Source organism: Molossus molossus, unplaced genomic scaffold, assembly GCF_014108415.1.
Source record: "Molossus molossus isolate mMolMol1 unplaced genomic scaffold, mMolMol1.p scaffold_m16_p_2, whole genome shotgun sequence".
NCBI classification, from domain to species: Eukaryota; Metazoa; Chordata; class Mammalia; order Chiroptera; family Molossidae; genus Molossus; species Molossus molossus.
This window is the reverse complement of record NW_023425355.1, coordinates 104,338,674-104,357,521: the sequence shown is the minus strand read 5'-3', so window position 1 is coordinate 104,357,521 and position 18,848 is coordinate 104,338,674. Positions and strand designations below refer to the sequence as shown.

The following is an 18,848-nucleotide window of genomic DNA, read 5'->3' as shown; positions in this document are numbered from 1 at the left end:
CCCGAGGATATTTTTTTTTGCATTTATGTTCAGATAGAGTGGGAGGGAGAGAGGGAGGAAGAGAGAAACATTGACACAAGAGACACATCGATTGGTTGCCCCCTGCACAACCCCAACCGGCGCCAGGGACGAACTGTAACCAAAGTATATGCCTTTAGTGGGAATCGAACCCAGGACTCCCAGGTCTGCGGGCCGACACTCTAACTAACTGCTGAGCCAAACCGGCCAGGGCCAGACTCCATAATATCTTTGTAGGGGACAGATTACATAGCTTCTGTGTTCCGAGAGTGAGTTCATGAGCGAATAGATCCTTTAAACTGTCTGGCAGCCCAAGCAGGGCGGCGGGGCTGAAAAAATGAAATGGTCCCCATTTCAGTTAGTGCAGCTTTCACCTCCACTCACAGCTTAGTATACTATTTATGAGCTCTTCATTTTACTAAGTATTTGAAACGTTTTTTATTTTATATGAACTGCAAGTAAATAGTAGGTTTGTTTCCAGCCTCCCTTTTGGTCTACCCATTTCCTGCCCTGTCCCTGTCCTCGGGCTGCACTGCAAGTGCAGGATGGAACTTCACAAAGGTGGGCTATTCACATTTTACAGAATTGGTAACTGCCTGGGGAACAGAATGGGTCCATGGGTTAGTCTTCGTCTGAGTCCGTGGGGCCCATGTACTCGCAAACAGCATCATAGTGAAGTTCCACCAGCTGATTCTCTCTCCGCAGCTGAACCACAGCCTGGCTCTTTTCTCTGTCCCAGCTCAGCAGATGGCCTACCTAGAGTAGGGATGGTTGAAGTCAGCTAGGCCAACCCAGACCCTGGGACATCCCTTGCATGCTCCCACCCCCCCACTTCCAGGTCTGGGACTCACCCTTCCAGCATGTGGCCCTAGCACCACCATCACCTGGTGGCCCTGGATCTTGGGGATGAGGGTCTCCACCATGTCTTCCCTGATGCCTGCAGAGAAAGAAAGGGTAGTGAGGTCTATAGCCAAGGGCCATCCCAGCCAGGGTCCTGTCAGAAGGATCTTTCCTGTATTCCCTGGGGCCACTCTGTACCCTGTTGACAGATGGAGTCCCACCACACCCATTTCACAGATGAGGAAACCTAAGGAGCAGTTCCCAGCAATAGTTGTACTAAAGGGAGCATTTCCATAAGATGATAATGGGTGGTGGTGATAACATACACTGCTTACTGTGACCATGTTGTAAGCCCTGCCCTGTATGGGGAGCTCAATACACATCCCTATAAGGCATCAGTCGCAATAGGGATAAACAGGTTAATTTTGCAGATGTGAAAGTGGGGCTCAGACAAGTGTCTAATGTTGTGTTAGAGAATGCTGGGCCTTGCAAAAAACCTAACTCTGCCCAGCCACCCAGCGTCCCAGCCTTTGCCTGAGCAGGCTCTTGGCCTAAGACAGCCTTCTTTAATATACATTTTTTCCTATTATTATCTAAAATCTCTAAAGAGAGGAAGTGAGAAGGAGAGAGACAGAAACATCGATGACCGAGAATATCAACTGGCTGCCTCCTGCACGCCCCCCACCGGGGGACGGGCCCACAACCTGGGCATGTGTCCTGACTAGGAACCGAACCAGCGAGCTCTTGGTGCATGGGTCAACGCTCAACCACTGAGCCACACCGGCTGGACTAAGACAGCCTTCTTGATCAGCCCTCAGGACGACAATGACCCAGTGGCCATCCCTCAGACTCACCTTCCAGGACCTGGCCTTCATTTGTCCGACATACACAAGTATCTGGGCTGAGGACATCTTCGATTATCATCTGGGGACAGGGTCAGGGACCATGAGATTGTTAGAGAGTGAAGGGGGCTCAGTCCCTAGAAGAGGAAGGGGACCTGGGCTGCGGGGTTCCCACCTTGGTGTTGTAATACTGTCCACCCTTGTGCAATTTGTCCACAAACCGCACACGCAGGTCCCTGTGCAACCAGTGCTGACTCCTGGAGGCTGCTTTCTCACTCTTGGATGTAGGTTCATCTTGTCTGTGGAGACAGGGCAGACACCAAGCTTAGTCAGATGTGTGTTCCAATCAACCCACTTTTGCCGATGCTGTAAAACCCACCCATAGTACCATTTCTAGTTTCTTCTATGCACCCGCCTTGCCCTGGAAGCCCTCTCTGACTGCTGGAGCCTCCCCGCACCCCTATCTTCCTCTGTCATCCCAGATCCCCACCGGTCTGGAAGGTGTTTCCACTTCCTTTTTTCCGCTCCCCGCCGGGTGGGAAGGTCCTGGTCCTGAAAGGTCTTCCTTGACGAGGCTGTTCCATTCTGTCGCTCTGAGGAAGTTTTGCTCACTTGGCCTGTTCAAGGGTTTGTGGGGAAAACCAGGAAAGATCTTCAGTATCTCACTCTTTCCTTCCAGGCCACACCTCAGGTTCAGGCCACCTCCCACCCACCAAAGTGTCCCGTCTTACCATCACACCTTTGCCTGGACTATTTGATTGTTTGTTTGTTTTTTTGTTTTTTTATCCTCACCCGAGGATATTTTTCCATTTTTTGTACAGATAGAGTGGGAGGGAGAGAGAGGAAGGGAGAGAGAGAGAGAGAGAAACATCGACGTGAAGGGACACATCGAGTGGCTGCCACCCGCACGACCAACCAGGGCCGGGGACAAACTGCAACTGAAGTACGTGCCCTTAGCGGGAACTGAACCCGGGTCTCTCCGGACCGCAGGCCGACACTTTAACCGCTGAGCCAAACTGGCCAGGGCTGCCTGGACTATTTGAATGTGCTCCCCTTCCTCTCAACTATTTCGGCCTCCTTCAGGAAGCCTTTTTCAAGCACCACACACTGTGCTGACAGTGACTACTTGAGTCAACTGCCTAGAATGGGCTAGGAGTCCTGCAGAGCTCTGCTGGCACCCATCTCCCATCTGCCAAACTACCCCATTCTACAGACATGCCTAAAATGCCTTCCTCCCTGAGACCCGGGTTTGGTTCCCGCTAGGGGCACGTAGCTCGGTTGCAGTTTGTCCCCGGCCCTGGTTGGGTCGTGTGGGTGGCAACCACTCGATGTGTCCCTTTCACGTCGATGTTTCTCTCTCTCTCTCTCTCTCCCCCTCCCACTCTGTCTGAACAAAATATCGAAAAAATGTCCTCGGGTGAGGATAAAAAAAAAAATGCCTATCTCCCTGGTTCTGCCTTCGTCCTAGCTGCTCTCATTCCCTAGCAAAAGAGAGGTTCATCATTGCCCAGCCAGTGTGGCTCAGTGGATTGAGTGTTGTCCCATGGACTGAGAGGTCCTGGTTCAATTCCTAGTCAGGGCACATGCCTGCATTGCCGGCTTGATCCCCAGTGGGGGGCATATAGGAGGCAATTGATCAATGTTTCTATCTCTCTCTAAAAAAATCAATAAAAACATATTTTTTAAAAAGATTATCCTTTAGCCCTGGCCAGTTTGGCTCAGCGGTTAGAGCGTCGGCCTGCGGTCCGGAGAGATCCGGGTTCGGTTCCCGCTAGGGGCGCGTGCCTTGGTTGCGGTTTGTCCCCGGCCCTGGTTGGTCGTGCGGGTGGCAGCCACTCGATGTGTCCCTTCACGTCGATGTTTCTCTCTCTCTCTCCCTTCCTCTCTCTCCCTCCCACTCTATCTGTACAAAAAATGGAAAAATATCCTCTGGTGAGGATAAAAAGATTATCCTTTAAAGAAAAAAAAAAAAAAGAGTTCATCACCCTAAATAGATATAGATCTCCTGAGGGTAGAAAATGGTTTCCACAACTGTTTCTTCTCCTTTAGAAAGGGCTAAAGAGCCATGGCCAGTTTGGCTCAGCAGTTGGAGCGTCGGCCTGCGGACCAGAGAGTCCTGGGTTCGGTTCCCGCTAGGGGCACGTACCAAAAAATAAAAAAATAAAATCAATAAAGAAAAAAAATTAATTAAAAAAGAAAGTGGCTAAAGACAGGGTTACTAGATCAACCTTTCCCTTTCTTCAGTCAAACTGAATAAACCATTGCCTCCATTCTCACCTCCTAACCTCTGACCAGGCATACCTGCCAGGCAGACCGATGCTCCACTCCTCTGCAAATCTAACACCCCCCACACCCCCCAAGACTGGCCCTATCAACCCCAGAAATGCTTCTCCAATTCCCCTAGCTAGGTAAGAGGCTCACTTACCGAGATCCAAGGAGTTCTTGTCAAATTCCTGCTGGGAGACAGGACGTAGGCAGTACTCACTAACAGTTACCATGCGGCTCCCCATGGCCAAACGAACCATGGCCCGAACATTGTCAGGATCGAGGCCTTCTACCTAAAGTGTTGAGAGGGAGAAGTTAGGCAAAGATTGAGTGGGCTTGACCCCCCCCCATTTCTAGGACCAAGCTGTCCACCCTTACCTCTAATTGGCCTGACCTGTGTCTCCCCCAGCAGACTGTGACCCAGGAGAGTGGGGAGCAAGATTGGTCCTTCTGTCTCTCCCAGCTGATTTTGACTCTGACGACTGGGACTGGTCCCTGTGTCACCCCCACCAGACAGTGACTCCTGGGGGCTGGGACCAGGCCTAGTCTATGTGTGTCCCCCACCAGAATATGTGGCTTGGACATATTTTAAGCATTTAATCCTCAAGAACTTGTGGCATGTGGCATTCTCTCCTCTTTAGTTAGAAACTGAGGCTCAGAAAGGCCCAGCAAGTGGTCCTGAGTTACCATATAAGGCAATGAGCTGGGAAGCCCTAAAAGACAAGGACTTCCATCCAGCCTTTCTACCCCAAACCCAATTCTTCATTCTGACCCTCATATCAATCTTTCCTGCTGCCTGTCTTGGGCTCCAGGCACATCTTGGTTCTTTACCTTCCCATAGAGGCCTCGGTAAGGGCCAGAAAGAACCACTACAGCTCCTCCAGGTACCAGTCCTTGAGGCTGGTCTTCCTTATCCTTCTTTTGCTCCCCATCTGGCCTCGGCAGGCGGTGGGTGCTGGTGGGGCCCAGGGCCTGGACCTCAGCCAGGTTGGCGCCCAGCCCTAACCCTTTAGGCCTCAGTGAGTTGACACGGGGCTTCACCACTCTGTTGGGAGCACAGAATACGGGCTTGTTGGGGGATGTAATGGTCTTAAATGCTCCATCGTCTTCCCCAAACCCCTACCCAAATCCCACCCTTTCAAAATGTTCAAGAGTATACTTTCCCATCTCATGTTAAGACTGCTTTTGACCAACAGAAATGGCAATTTCTTTGATTCAATCTAATAACATGATATATATATATATATGTCATCTATTACACAGGATCCATAGTATAACCAAATACACTAATATTTCTATAGGTTAAATCATACAAATATTCACACCAAACAGGAGAAACACATTCTAAAACACTCAATGTTAATTCAGGTCACATTTGGCTGCCAAAGGGTTTACGAAAAAAATGTTTGGTTTTCAGAATTCTTTGGTGTTTAGAACTGTGGAGAAGGAATTCTAAGTCTGTGTGATAATAGTCTATGCTTATTTGGGGCCAGAACCTACTGAGTGCTTCACATGTATAATTACACTTAACTCTCACAACAGACCTAGGAAGTCAATGCTGTTATTATCCTCATTTTTCATATAAGGAAGATGATGCCGAGAGGCAATCTTTCCATAAATGGGATCCACTTATGGAGTTTTAAAGGGCAAACAGGAGTTTGAAACAGTAGTGGCAGAGACTACTGAATTGGTTAGGGTGGTAATGTGCCCTTCCCAGGCCTAGATGGTTCTGGGTGGGCGGGTAACTGCAGTGGTCTCGTTCACTGCTCTACCTGTTGTCCCCATGGCCCTACCCCAGAACTCACTGATTGAAGGTGCGGCCGATGCCCTGGCCAGGTTTCCAGCCCATGCCCCGCAACATGGCCAGCCCATAGGCCTCCACAGGGACTGCCTCGTAATCAGCCTCCTTGGGCACCTACGGGTTCAGGAGGAAGAACAGTCAGGCTTTGCTTATGGTAGCAGGCCCTCTGAAGTGCATTTGTTATCACCTACCAGGTGACCCTCAATGCTTCTTTTCCAGTCAGCTTAAGGTAACTTTTGATTTCCTCTTGCCATCCCTCATTTTACTCCTCCAGTTCAGTCCTTCAACAAATACTTACAAAGCACCTATTCAGTGTCAGGTACTATTCTAGGTGCTAGGGATAAAGCAGTGAACAAAACTCCTGACCTTGTGGGGCTTATGTTCTAATCATAGGACACAGAAGCAACAAAATACATAAAACATATGTCAGGTAGTGATAAGTTACACAAAGGAAAATAAAGCAGGTTAAGGAGATGAGAAAGATGAAAAAGGGAGTGTCACTGAGTTGATATTTTGAGCAGAGACCAGAATGAGATGACAGGGAGCCATGAGGATATGAGAAAGAAGAGTGTTTCAAGCAGCCTGGATGGTGTGGCTAAGTGGTTGAGCATCGACCCATGCACCAAGAAGTCACCAGTTTGATTTCTGGTCAGGGCACATGCCCAGATTGTGGGCCAAATCCCCAGTGGGGGACATTCAGGAGGCAGTCAATTGATGTTCTCTTTCATCGATATTTCTCTCTCTCTCTAAAATCAATAAAGAAAAAAAAAATTTTTTTAAAGAGTGTTTCAAGCAGAGAGAACAGTTAAGAGCAAAAGATCTGAGGCAGCCCTAGTTGGTTTGGCTAAGCGGTTAGAGCATCGGCTGTGGTCCAGAGAGACCGGGGTTCGGTTCCCACTAAGGGCATGTGCCATCGTTGCGTTTTATTCCCGGCCCTGGTTGGGTTGTGTGGGTAGCAGCCACTCGGTGTGTCTCTCTCACGTCGATGTCTCTCTCTCTCTCTCTCTCTCTCTCTCTCTCTCTCTCTTCCTCTCTCTCCCTCCTACTCTATCTGAACAAAAAATGGAAAACTGTCCTCGGGTGAGGAAAAAAAAAAAAAAAGATCTGAGGCAGGACAAAATCTGGTATGTGTGAAAAGCAACATGAAAGTCAACCTGACTGAAACAAAGATGTGGAGGCAGAGAGGGGTGGTAAGAAAGTAATTAAGAGAGCCGGGCAGGAATCACAAGAGGGTGGCAGCCACACAGAGGACCAGCTAGTAAGTAACTGTAATAGTTCAGATGAGAGATGCTAGTGGTTCAGACCAGTATGCTGGTAGTGGTGATGGGAAGAAGTGGTCAGATTCTAGACATATTTTGAAAAGGGAGATGATAGGATTCTGCTGACAGATTATATATGGGGTATGAAATAAAGAGGGGAATCAAAGGTGATGATAAAGTTTTTAGGCTGAGTAAGAGGGAGGATGGATGGAACTGTGATCAATTGAGATGTGGAAGGCTGCAAGAGGAGGGAAAACGAGAGAAATGAGGCCAAAGCTAAAACAGAATGGAGAGTGAAGTGAAAGTCTTTTTTTTTTCTTTTTATGATGAAAGAAACCAGAGGACATCTGAAGGCTGATAAGAACAGTTCAACCAAAAGAGATGGTGATCTGGAGCTGTAAGAAAACAAGGCTCCAAAGAAGTACTGCAGTCCTGGCCAAGTAGCTCAGGTGGTTAGAGCATTGTGCAGATATGCCAAGGTTGTGGGTTCAATCCCCAGTCAAGGCACATACAAGAATCAAGCAATGAATGCATAAATAAGTGAAATAACAACTCAATGCTTCTCTTTCTCTCTCTAATCAATAAATAAAAATTTCAAAAGAAAAACAAAGCACTGCAAAAAAAAAAAAATTGTGAATGAAGCCCGGCCAGTGTGGCTCAGTGGTTGAGCATGGACCCATGCAGCAAAAGGTCGCCAGTTTGATTCCCGGTCAGGGCACATGCCCAAGTTGTAGGCCAAATACCCAGTGGGGAGCATGCAGGAGGCAGCCAATTGATGTTCTCGCTCATCAATGTTTCTATCTCTCTCTCCCTCTCCCTTCCTCTCTCTAAAAAAAATCAATAAAGCCCTGGCCAATTTGACTCAGTGGTTGGAGCGTCGGCCTGAGGACCAGAGAGTCCCGGGTTCAGTTCCCACTAGGGGCACGTACCTAAAGAAAAAAACAAAACAAAAAATAAAATAAAAAATCAATAAAGAAAACATTTTATTAAAAAAAATTGTGAATGAAGAGGTAAAAAGTAGGTCAATGGGTATGAAAGACAGACTTGGTTACTTTCGTAGATACAACCCTCACCTCTCATGGTCTCACCTCCCAACATTACTCCCTCAATTCTTTATACTCACTCCACACACAAAAGTTGCCTCACTGTTGGACACATACTACATCAATTTCCTGCCATCGTGCCATTATCTGGATTGTTGCTGCCATTAGGAGTATTCACCCTGCTGTTACCTTCCTCACTAAACCCTACCTGCCCTTCCAAGTCTCTACCACTCAGGTCTCAGTCTCCATCATCTGCAGCCTGGACTACTGGTCTCCTTGCTTCCATCTCTGCTTACAGTCTATTCTGCTCACAGGAGCCAGAGAAATTCTGTCAAATCATAAGTCTTGTCCCTTCTCTGCTCAGAGACCCCTCATGGCTCTCATCTCATTCAGAGTAAATTTCAAAGTCTTCACCATGGCTCACGAGGGCCTGCCTGGTTTAAGTTCCATTTGTGACCTCATCTACTACCCCACTCCTTCACTCATTCCATTCCAGTTACATCAGTCTCCTTGGTGTTCCTGAAACTCAAAAGGATGGAAGGAGGAAGGGATAGGCAGCAGGCCTCTAGTATATACACAGACTTTCCCTGCTCTGTGCAGGGAGACAAGCTTAGCAGATAGGGAAAAGAAAGACTGGGGCAGAAGGGGGTTAAAGGGACCAGCTCACTGTCTCAGCAAGGGGTTCGCTGCCTGCCCCTTCCTCGTTGGGGGTGCATCTTTTCTGGATCATGGGGATAGCGAGCGTGGGGTCGACACCCGCATTCTCTCTTTCCTCCAGAGACTTCTTGGATTCTAAGGAAGAATGGGAGGGAGCAATGAGGTCCCACCATACCCTTCCACTTTTCTACCATTCTTCCTTCATCAGGTCAAGGCAAAGGGGGAATCACTCACCTTCAATGAGCTCCTTCACAGCCTGGGACAGTACCCCTTCTGCCGTGGCCTCAATATCTGTGGATGAGCCAGGGGCCTGGGTTGTTGGCTGCCTTCGAGGGTCATTCTGGATCAAAGGGATGACGAGTTCCTTGGGGGCTTCTGACGGATTCACACTGATGTGGACACAGAGGAATGAAGTCGGGAGAGTAGCATGGTCAGTGGGTGCTGAGCCATACCCCTTCATTCAGAGAAAACACAAGAGTCAAACTCACCCCTAATCTCATGGACCACGCCCTTCGTTCTGTCTGGTTCTCCAGTCATACCTCTGATGGTGCCTTCTTTGGATTCTCTCCTCCACCCCCAACTTGTTTCCCCCAATAAATTGAACAATCATAATGTTTCTGTTTTTCCACACCCTTTAGCCATTTCTAGAAACTTCAGTGAATTTTTTTCTTTATTGATTTTAGAGAGAGGAAGGGAGAGGGAGAGAGATAGAGAACATCGATTGGTTGCCTCCTGCATGCCCCCTAATGGGGATGTGGCCCACAGCCTGGGCATGTGCCCTGACCAGGAATAACAGAACTGGCAACCTCTTGGTGCATGGGTCAATGCTCAACCACTGAGCCACACCGGCCGGGCTCCACCCCCAACTCTTAAAAACATTTTTTTAAAATTTATTTTAGAGAGAGGAAGGGCGAGGTAGGGAGAAATGGAAACATCGAAGAGAGAGAACATCAATGGGCTGCCTCCTGCAAGCCCCCCAACTGGGGATTTGGTCCACAAACTGGGCATGTGCCCTGAATGGGAATCCAACATGGGACCACTTGGTGCATGCCACCCCAACTCTTAACTGTGCCTTTGAAGAATCAGTCCTCAGTGCATGGCTTCCACAATGACCTATAAATCACCATCTTCAGCCCAGGCTCTCTTTTGAGGTCCAGGACAAACATCCGCCTCCCGATGGTTGATTCTCTTCTGGAAGTCCCTCCCTCAGGCTCTCTCCTTTCCAAATTAAGCCGATGATAGCCTCTCCCGACCTCAGTCTGCCTCTCTATCCCGTACACAAAATCGGAGAAGCCCCACCATTTCAGTGGAGACACTAGGAGTCCTGTCATTCTCCCCTCCCTTCCTTCTTCCAGAACACACACACCTCAGGGTTTCCAAATCCTAAATACACTCCCTCTCAGAATGTATTCTCTCTGGTCAATCCCCACAGCCATCAGGCTCAATTTTCCCTGTCCTACAAACTCCTGCCTTCTCGCCTCCACGAATTTCCTGATGCGCTACTTAGGCTCTCCAGGCCACTGTCACCAAGACAGTCAACTCAGATTGCACCCTCCCGCTTGCGCCCACCGCAACGATTTCCAAGGAATGAAAGACCCAGTCCTTCACCTCTGCAACTTCCTCCCTTCCACGGTCTTCAAAAAATCCTTCTCTTCCGGAGCCGCACCCAGGCCGTCTCCCTGGTCGGCCAGCCGTCTTCGGGCAGCCGTTCGACTGAAGCTGAACGAAATTGGGGCGGTGGAGGAGCCTGCGGGCCGCAAACCACCCTCTTCGGCGTCCGCCATCTTGCCCCTCTTCCCAGGCCCGTGCGCTGCTTGCTGGGAAGTTTAGTTTGGGCTCAGTTTGCGGGGGCCAGAAGATGAGCCCTAAAACTACCTTTCCCATAAAACACTGCGGCATCTACAGGCAAAGGCTTATGGGTAAGGGGTCATGGGAAGTAATTGTCAGTCTTTTACGTCAGAGAAGTGCGTAGCACCAAGTATACAGGGAAATGTACGTCTTCAGGGAGGTGGGCGTGGTAAGAAGTGGACTCATTCTTGCCCGGTACTGATTCCTTCGTGTTGACTTTTTTTTTAATCCTTACTCCAGGACATTTTTCCATTTTTTTGTTGATAGAGTGGGAGGGAGAAAGAGAAAGAGAGAGAGAGAAACATTGACGTGAAAGGGACACATCGAGTGGCTGCCACCCGCATGACCAACCAGGGCTGGGGACAAACTGCAACCGAGGTACGTGCCCTTAGCGGGAACTGAACCCGGGTGTCTCTGGACCGCAGGCCGACGCTCGAACCGCTGAGCCAAACCGGCCAGGGCTCCTGTGTCCTACTGATGTGGGAAGTGTAGGTAAGATAAATAATTAAGAAAAAAAAATCTGTGGTCCCCCTGGTATGGCTCAGCGGTTGAGCATCGACCCATGTACCAAGAGGTCGCTGGTTTGATTCCCAGTCAGGACACACGCCCAGGTTGTGGGTCCCATCCCCAGTGGGGGGCATGCAGGAGGCAGCCAGTGGATGTTCTCGCTCATCAATGTTTCTCTCTCTCTCTACCTCTCACTTCCTCTCTCTCTCTAAAATAAATAAAGAAAAAAAATTTTTTTTAAATCTATGAATGCCAGTTGTGTACAATAATAAATAATGGACATGTAAAAAATGAATAAATAGCCCTGGCCAATGTGGCACCGTGGTTAGAACGTCAGCCCACATGGAAGGGTCGCAGGTTTGATTCTGGGTCAGGGGCACTTAGCTGGATTGCAGGTTGGATCCCGGGCCAGGCCAGGGCACCTGCAGGAGGCAACCAATCCATTTGTCTCTCTCACATGGATGTTTCTCTGTCTCTCTCTCCCTCCCTCCCTCCCTCTCTCCCTTCCACTCTCTCTCTATCTAAAAATCAATGGGGAGCCCGGTGGTGTGGCTCAAGAGGTCCACCGGTACATTCTCAGTCAGGACACATGCCCAAGTTGTGGGCCTGATCCCCAGTGGGGGGTGTGCAGGAGGTGGCCAATCGATGTTCTCTCTCATCGATGTTTCTCTCTCTCTCTCTCCTTTCGTCTCTCTAAAATCAATAAAGAAAAAATAATTTTTTAAAAAGAACATCTTAAAAAACAAATAAAATAAAAATGAAAATAAGTGGGGAAAAAATCCTCCAGTGAGGATTAACAACAAGAATAAATAAATAATAGAAATGTAAATAATGCCTACTGATGTAAGATTTAATATTCGATAAACTCTGGGTTCAAAAACTAATAAAATAGAACTCCTCTCTAGAGGCTCATAGTCCAGTGGGGAACAATGACACGCAAGGTCCTTGGGTGACCCCAGCCCTATGTACCAGCGCCTCCACGTTGGCCACAACTGTGACCACCAGGATGTCCGAAGATCCAGAATGTCCCTCAGGATCTCCGGAGCCACCCCCCCCCCCTTCTGCGATGGTTCCGGAGGTCGCCAACTGTCCCTCATCTCCCTGGAGCCCCAGCCATCGTGTGTACATGCATGGACCCCCTCTGGCCTCCATGTATCCCTGGAGACAGCTCTTTGGCCGCAGTATTCCTGGACACTCCAAGACCCTGTGACTATCTTTGGAACTCTCCGACTGCCCCTTCATCACCCCCAATTTCAAACTCTTACCCCCAAAATACCTGATTTCCCCAGATGTCCCAAGAGAACCCGTCTGCGCCCCCCCCCCCAGGCCCCGGACTCCTGAGATATTCTCCAGATACCCTAGGCAATCTTCGAGGTCCGCGCAGTGGCCCCAGATTACCCCTCCACTTATCCCCAGAGGCCCCAGCCTAAGCCCCCGCAATTCACCACAGACTGACTGCTTAGGTTTTCCCAGTGACCCGGGGCAGACCCCTCAGCACATCTCCCCAGAGACCTCTGAGAGCCTCCGGAATTGATGCCCAGTCCTGTGGCGCGGGCGCGGGTGCGGGTAGGGGGCCTCGAGCTCAGCCTGGATCTCTGAGCTCCCGCCTGCCGCCACCATCAGCGAACCAGGCTGCCTTGTTTACCACCTGTCTGAAGGTAACAGGAAGGAGCAGACAGGAGTGTCAAGGTGTGGCTGGGACGTGTCACCCCACCCCCAATCCCGTACCTCCTCTGCTCCCCCTAGGGTCTGTGGCGTCCCCCGCTCGCGGTTCCATCACCCAGAATTACCCGGGTGCACGCACGGCCGTCAGCGACGTGTTTTGAACCCCTGCACACGCTTACCTGGCTGCCCGCCCGGGGTCTGGACGCTGTGAGGCCGGGCTGTCCGTGCCTGGCGCCCCAGCCCGCACGGTGACTTACCTGGCAACCTGCAAAGAGGCCTGGCCTTGGGCGCCAGCTCTTGGCCTCGTGTGCCTCTGTTATTCCCGGATCCTGGGCTGGGGTCCTCATTCCACCCAGGGGACGTTGTTATTTATTCCACGTGTGAAAAGAGGAAGTCGCGGTCCAGAGAACTTAAGGGCCCTGTCCGAGCCCTGAAACCTAAAAAACGGTATGCAGAACTGGAGTCCAAGTTACCTGGGAATTCTGCAGTCTCCAAAAGAGCTTTGCACATAGTAGGCACTCAGTAAACTTACAGTGAATATCTGCCTAAACTAGTCCCTACTGGGAAACTGGTGGGCTGGGGAGGGTCTGCCCTTGGAACCTTTAGGGCCATAGGAGGGCATAGACGCCTAAGCCTGATAGGGTTCGGGGAATCAAAAACCAGGACAGGTGCCCAGCCGGTGTGGCTCAGTGTTTGAGCATTGACCCATGCACCAAGAGGTTGCCGGCTGGATTCCCCTCAGTGCACATGCCCATGTTGTGGGCCAAAACCCCAATGGGGGGCATGCAGGAGGCGGCCCATCCATGTTCTCTCTCATCGATGTATCTATCTCTTTCCCTCTCCCTTCCCCTCTCTCTAAAATCAATAAAGAAAAAAAACAACAACCCCAGGAGAGTAAAGGGGCAGTTGGGTACTGGACTTGAGGAAGCTTTGAAGGCACCTGGGTGGGAGGGGACACCAGCCAATGAGAGAAATGAGGCCCTTCTGAGGTTTGAAAAGATTGGGTGAGGGTCTGGGGATGTAGGCCCCAGAGAGGGAGCACTTGGGCATAGTTCTACTGTAGTGGAAGGAGAAATAGGGAACACTGAGAGGCAGCCTGTCACTACCACTTTGTGGAGGAAGAAACTGAGGGCTGGAGGGGGTCAGGCACCTGCCCAGGGCCCAGCAGCCAGGTAACAACAGCATTGGTCTCAGGCAGCTCATCCACCACACTCACTTGGTCTGTGACTGTTTCACTATGGGCTGTGGATGCACTGTATCCTGACATCCATTCTGGCTGGCTGGGCAACCCCCCTCTCCTCCACCTTTCTGGGTCCCAGTGTTGTCATAGGTGAAAGGGGCTAAATGGTTTCTACCTTCATTCTTTCTGCAGTCCCCTGCCTCTCCCACCTCTGGCCTGACCTTGTCTGAGGGACAAACTGGATCTCCTTCACTGCTCCACCCCATTCTCAAGATTTCAAGCACTGCAGATTGAGAGGACAGCTTCCATTCCCGGGCTGGGGGTTTCCTGAACTGGTACATGGGGTAGGGAGGTTCTTAGAGATTGGGGAGCAGGAGATTGAGGTCCCGTAGATCCCTGAATATGACAGACGTGCAGATTGTGGCATTATTGAAAGTCCCGAAAGGGTGGATGGTGAGGGGAGGCTGCCAAACACTAGGAAGCTTCCATGCTTCCGAAATAGGGGAGGGAACTTGCCCACAGGATGGGTGCTCAAGGGTCGGCAGATGGGGAATATCTTCCAGACTGGGAGATGCTTAGTCCTGGGGAATTTCGTGAAGGAATGCGGTGTCCAAGGACAGCCTCAGGGATGAATTGTAGGGGCAGGGGCCCTGGAGATGGGTGGGAATTCCCAGAGAGCCATGACAGCAGCGCTGCAAATCTGGGGACAGTAACAGGATTGAGGCTGAGGGAGTGGTGATCAGGTCACCGAGAATACTGGCAGGGTTGGGTCCAGTCAGAAGGCAGAACGAGGCCAAGCGCTGGGGCCTGCAGCCAGTCCTCCTTGCCGGCCGCCAGGTAGGTCACCACGCGGGCTGGGGCGCCAGGCACGGAACAGGCCAACCTCACCGCGTCCAGGCCGGGCGGGCAGCCAGGTCAGCGCGCGCGGGCTCTGAAAACTCGTCGCTGGCGGCCGTGCGTCCACCGGCCAACTCTGAGTTATGGATCCGCACGCGGGGGGCGCCACGGACTCTAGGGGGAGCAGAGGAGGTACGGGGTTGAGGGTGGGGTGGACACGTCCCCGCCACACTTTACCCCTCCTGTTTGCTTCTTTCCATTCCCTTCAGACAGGTGGTAAACAAGGCAACCTCGTTCCCTGGCGGCGGCGGCAGGCAGGGGCCCAGAGATCTGGGCTGAGCTCAAGACTCCCCGCACCCGCACCCGCCCCGCACCTGCGCCCGCGCCACGGGACTTCGCATCAGTTCCGGGGGCTCTCAGGAGTCTCCGGGGAGATGTGCCGAGGAGTCTGCCCGGGGTCACTGGGGAAACCTAAGCACTCATAGTCTGTGGTGAATTGTGGGGGCTTAGGCGGGGTCCTCTGGGGGTAAGTGGAGGGGTAATCTAGGGCCACGGCGTGGGCCTCAAGGATTGCCTAGGGTATCTGGAGGATGAGTCGGGAGTCCCGGGGCCACAGGGGGCAGACCGTGTTCTCTTGGGACATCTGCGGGAATTGGGGTCGCCCTCGGTATTTTGGGTGTAAGAATTTGGAATCGGAGGTGATGAAGGGACAGTCAGATAATTCCAAAGATAATCACAGGGCCTTCGAGTGTCCAGGTATACTGCAGCCAAAGAGCTGTCTCCAGGGATACGTGGAGGCCAGCGCGGGTCCAGGCGCGTGCCCGCTAAGGCTGGGGTTCGAGGGAGATGAGAGGGACGGTGAGCGACCTCCGGAACTATCGTAGGAGTGGTCAGGGGGCTCCGGAGATCCTGAGGGACATTCCAGGTCTTCAGACGTCCGGAAGTGTGGGGGTTCGCCGAGGCTCGGGTCTGCGCTGACCTATTCTTCACCCCCTCTCGCGAAGGTCGCCGCGCTCGCCAGACTGCAGGCTCCAGCGCCCTGCAGCTCCTGGCGCGGCTGGACGCGCGCCCCCTGGCGGCCAGAGCTGCGGCCGACTTGGCTGCGCTGGTACGCAGGTCTGGGGCCACACTGGGCCTGCGCCCCAAAGACGGTGAGTGTCGGGGTCGGGGCATCCCCGGGGGGGTGGGTGCGGACTGCAGCTGGGTTCTGAGGTGGCAGGTGTGAGTTAGGAGGTCCGGGCTTGTAGGGAGATTCGAGGGGGAGGGTCCTTGGGGTTATCCTATCATATTCCTCTAGGAGGTGACACTAGGAGGGTTATTGTAGCAGATGAGTGTTGGAAGATTAGTTGAGGATGAGAGGATAGATGGTTATCCCCCTCAGGAAGGCTTTGAATGTCATTCTTGAGGAAGCAGGGCCTGGAGAATGTTGAGGTTAGGGACTTAGTTAAGGGTGGGCCTGGAATGCTGGTGTAGAGGGTGGAGCCTATAAATGCATTGTGGGAGGGTCTCAAACTGTCAGGATTGGTTTATTTATTTATTTTTTTTATTTTTATTTTTTTTATCCTCACCCGAGGACATTTTTCCATTTTCTGTACAGACAGAGTGGGAGGGAAAGAGAGGAAGAGAGAGAGGGAAACATCGATGTGAAAGGGACACCTCGAGTGGCCGCCACCCGCACGACCAACCAGGGCTGGGGACAAACTGCAACCGAGGCACACGCCCCCAGCGGGAACCGAACCCGGGTCTCTCCGGACCGCAGGCGGACGCTCTAACCACTGAGCCAAACTGGCCAGGGCTGTCAGGATTGGTTTAGATGTATAGGCCATATTAGAGGGTGGAACCTGGAATGTTCAGGAGTCAAATCCTGGAGTTGCACCCTCCAAGATGGGCCTATAGTTTATTTGAGGGGCAAGGTCTACATGTAATTAGAGGGAGGTAGGAAGGCATGGAGAATGATTCAAGTAGCCAAGCCCAGGATTATTATTTAAGGAGTTGAGATCAGGATAGTTATTTTAGTGCGTGGAGACTAGTTAAATGGGTGGACGATTCTGTTTGTGCAGTCTAGAACCAAGTCAATGAAATGAGACAAGAATGGCAACTCACGGGGCAGGACCTAGGTAGTTTACATGGAGTTCAACCCTGGATTCCCTCTTTCATTCCCCAGCTATTAGCGAGCTGGATTCTGCAGACATAGAGGTCACAGACAGTCGCCTGCCTAATCCCACTTTTGTGGAACACCAGACCCAGGTACCACCTAGTACTCCTGATCGAGGCCACCTGCCTCGAGACTGGCAATATATATATGTACACTTGTATCCTTACTCCAGCATCGTCGGTCAGAGACCTTGGGTACATGCATCGGGCCACCCCAGGTGACTCAGGTTAAGGCACGTTGTGCTTCGAAGCCACCCCAGGCCTATGGTCAGTTCAGTGTGGAGCTGGTTCGCAGTTCCGCAGGCTTTGGCCTCACACTAAGTGGAGGCCGAGATGCATCCAGGGACACTCCACTGGCAATACGCGGGCTGCTAAAGGATGGGCCAGCACAGCGCTGCGGTCGCTTGCAGGTGAACCATAAGGCACCCTTCATTTCATGATGCTAGCCCCTAACTCATCCTTTGTCGGGGTGCTCTCCATCAGCCCTTCCTGCAATATCCCTCACCTTGTACTCTTACAGGCTGGTGACCTTGTGCTGCAAGTCAACGGGGAGTCCATTCAGGGTCTCACCCATGCCCAGGTCGTGGAGCGGATTCGCACAGGTGGTCCCCGGCTCCACCTTATGCTGAGCAGGCCTCTTGAGACCCACCCCATTAAGACAGAGAAGGGGGGAGGACTCCGGAAAGGAAATGGTGAGTTTCCCAGAGGAGAAGTTTCTGGGATCTGTGAGGGGAAGGAGAGGGTCCCAGAGTAATAGGCTGGGGTCCTGGGTAAAAAGAGTTTGGTGGTCTCAGTGGGGAGGGTTTGAGGGGTTTGCTGTCTGTGAGGGGGTCATAGCATTCTCAAAAGTAGGAGTGGGAAAGGGAGGATCCCAGGATGAGAGTAAAGGTGGATTTCAGAGGGGAGACTCTGGAGATACTGGGAGGGTGGAGGAAGGAAAGGGTCTGGGGTAAAAACAGTTGTTAGAAGGAAGGGTCCTGGTCCTTGGAGGGGTTAGAGGGGAGGGGATGGGATGAGGATGCAGAGGGTAGGGGGTCTAGTTCATAAAGACAAGGGATTCATAAGGGAAAGGGTTGGGAGTAGAGGAAGGTGGGCTGTATAATGGGAGAGTCTGGGGACTTAGATGGGAGGGGTTTGGCATCGCGAGGGTCAGGGTTTGATTTCCTTTGGGGAGTGTGGGAAATGATTTCTGAGGGGTGTGTTCTGGATCTAGGAGGTGCGGGGTCTCTGGAAAGAATTGTTAGAGGTGGTGTCTGTTCCTGAAGGACGTGTCCAGTCCTTGATGGAAGGTTTTCTAAGAGGCGGGGGTCTCTGTCTCCCTCAGCACTTGGAGTCTTCTGGCCACCCTCGGCCAAGGGGCCCAGCTCTCTGTATCCCACCCTGTCGCCCAATCTAATCTGTATTCTTACCATCCCCAGATTGTAGTCCAGATCCTGAGGGACCAGAGGTGACAAGGTCTCGTAGCTCCGGCGCTTATGCACTTCAGCAACCTCGATCCCGTATGACCCCCAAGACCCAGGACAGCCCAGAGCCTAGCCCAGAGCGGGCAGCTGAGGGTCTTTCTGTTTCTCCTCCTGAACGCTGCATGGAGGACCCCGACGACGCATCCCCAGGTTCCCCAGGACCCTGGCTGGTGCCAAGCGAGGAACGGCTCTCGAGGGCCCTAGGTGTCCCAGGGTCCGCGCAGCTTTCCCTGGAGATGGCAGCTGGAAGGTGGAGGCACTGAGCATCATCTGATGGCTGGGTGCTCACTTGGTACTGCCCCACCTGGATTTGGCGTGCTCAGTGAGTCGCGCACTAGCATCACAAGCAGATCTACTACTTGGCCTCGTCCCCCCTCCTGCTGCTCAGTCAACCAGCCCGCGTTCCCCTCGCGGTGTCAGTGGTACGGCCCTCCCTGACCCGCCAGCCTGCACTTCTTGTTTTGGGCGG

General features: G+C 51.9%; 2 protein-coding genes across 2 annotated transcripts; one reads left to right on the top strand and one right to left on the bottom strand.

Moving 5' to 3' along the window:
* Positions 1-226: 226 nt before the first annotated feature.
* GPKOW (G-patch domain and KOW motifs) lies at positions 227-10,516 on the bottom strand. Its single transcript, XM_036271723.1, has 11 exons — positions 10,334-10,516; positions 8,960-9,114; positions 8,736-8,860; positions 5,771-5,880; positions 4,797-5,010; positions 4,126-4,258; positions 2,191-2,317; positions 1,876-1,999; positions 1,713-1,782; positions 870-955; positions 227-774 (listed from the first exon to the last, which is right to left on the bottom strand). Exons 1-11 carry the CDS (start codon positions 10,507-10,509, stop codon positions 640-642), a joined length of 1,455 nt encoding a protein of 484 aa, XP_036127616.1. The 5' UTR covers positions 10,510-10,516; the 3' UTR covers positions 227-639.
* Positions 10,517-14,905: 4,389 nt separating this feature from the next.
* MAGIX (MAGI family member, X-linked) lies at positions 14,906-18,848 on the top strand. Its single transcript, XM_036271399.1, has 6 exons — positions 14,906-14,954; positions 15,767-15,913; positions 16,927-17,009; positions 17,090-17,326; positions 17,437-17,608; positions 18,335-18,848. The coding sequence occupies exons 1-6, from the start codon at positions 14,906-14,908 to the stop codon at positions 18,640-18,642; spliced, it is 996 nt and encodes a 331-aa protein (XP_036127292.1). The 3' UTR covers positions 18,643-18,848.

Excerpts from the sequence above, each read along its gene's own strand:
- GPKOW (XM_036271723.1), bottom strand. The coding sequence starts at position 10,509 with ATGGCGGACGCCGAAGAGGGTGGTTTGCGGCCCGCAGGCTCCTCCACC. Across the intron at positions 9,115-10,333 it reads GAAGGGAGGAAGTTGCAGAG|TGTGAATCCGTCAGAAGCCC; the intron begins GTGAAGGACTGG and ends TGTCCACATCAG. Across the intron at positions 956-1,712 it reads TGAAGGCCAGGTCCTGGAAG|GCATCAGGGAAGACATGGTG; the intron begins GTGAGTCTGAGG and ends CTTTCTCTGCAG.
- MAGIX (XM_036271399.1), top strand. The coding sequence starts at position 14,906 with ATGGATCCGCACGCGGGGGGCGCCACGGACTCTAGGGGGAGCAGAGGA. Across the intron at positions 15,914-16,926 it reads GGGCCTGCGCCCCAAAGACG|CTATTAGCGAGCTGGATTCT; the intron begins GTGAGTGTCGGG and ends TTCATTCCCCAG. Across the intron at positions 17,327-17,436 it reads AGCGCTGCGGTCGCTTGCAG|GCTGGTGACCTTGTGCTGCA; the intron begins GTGAACCATAAG and ends GTACTCTTACAG.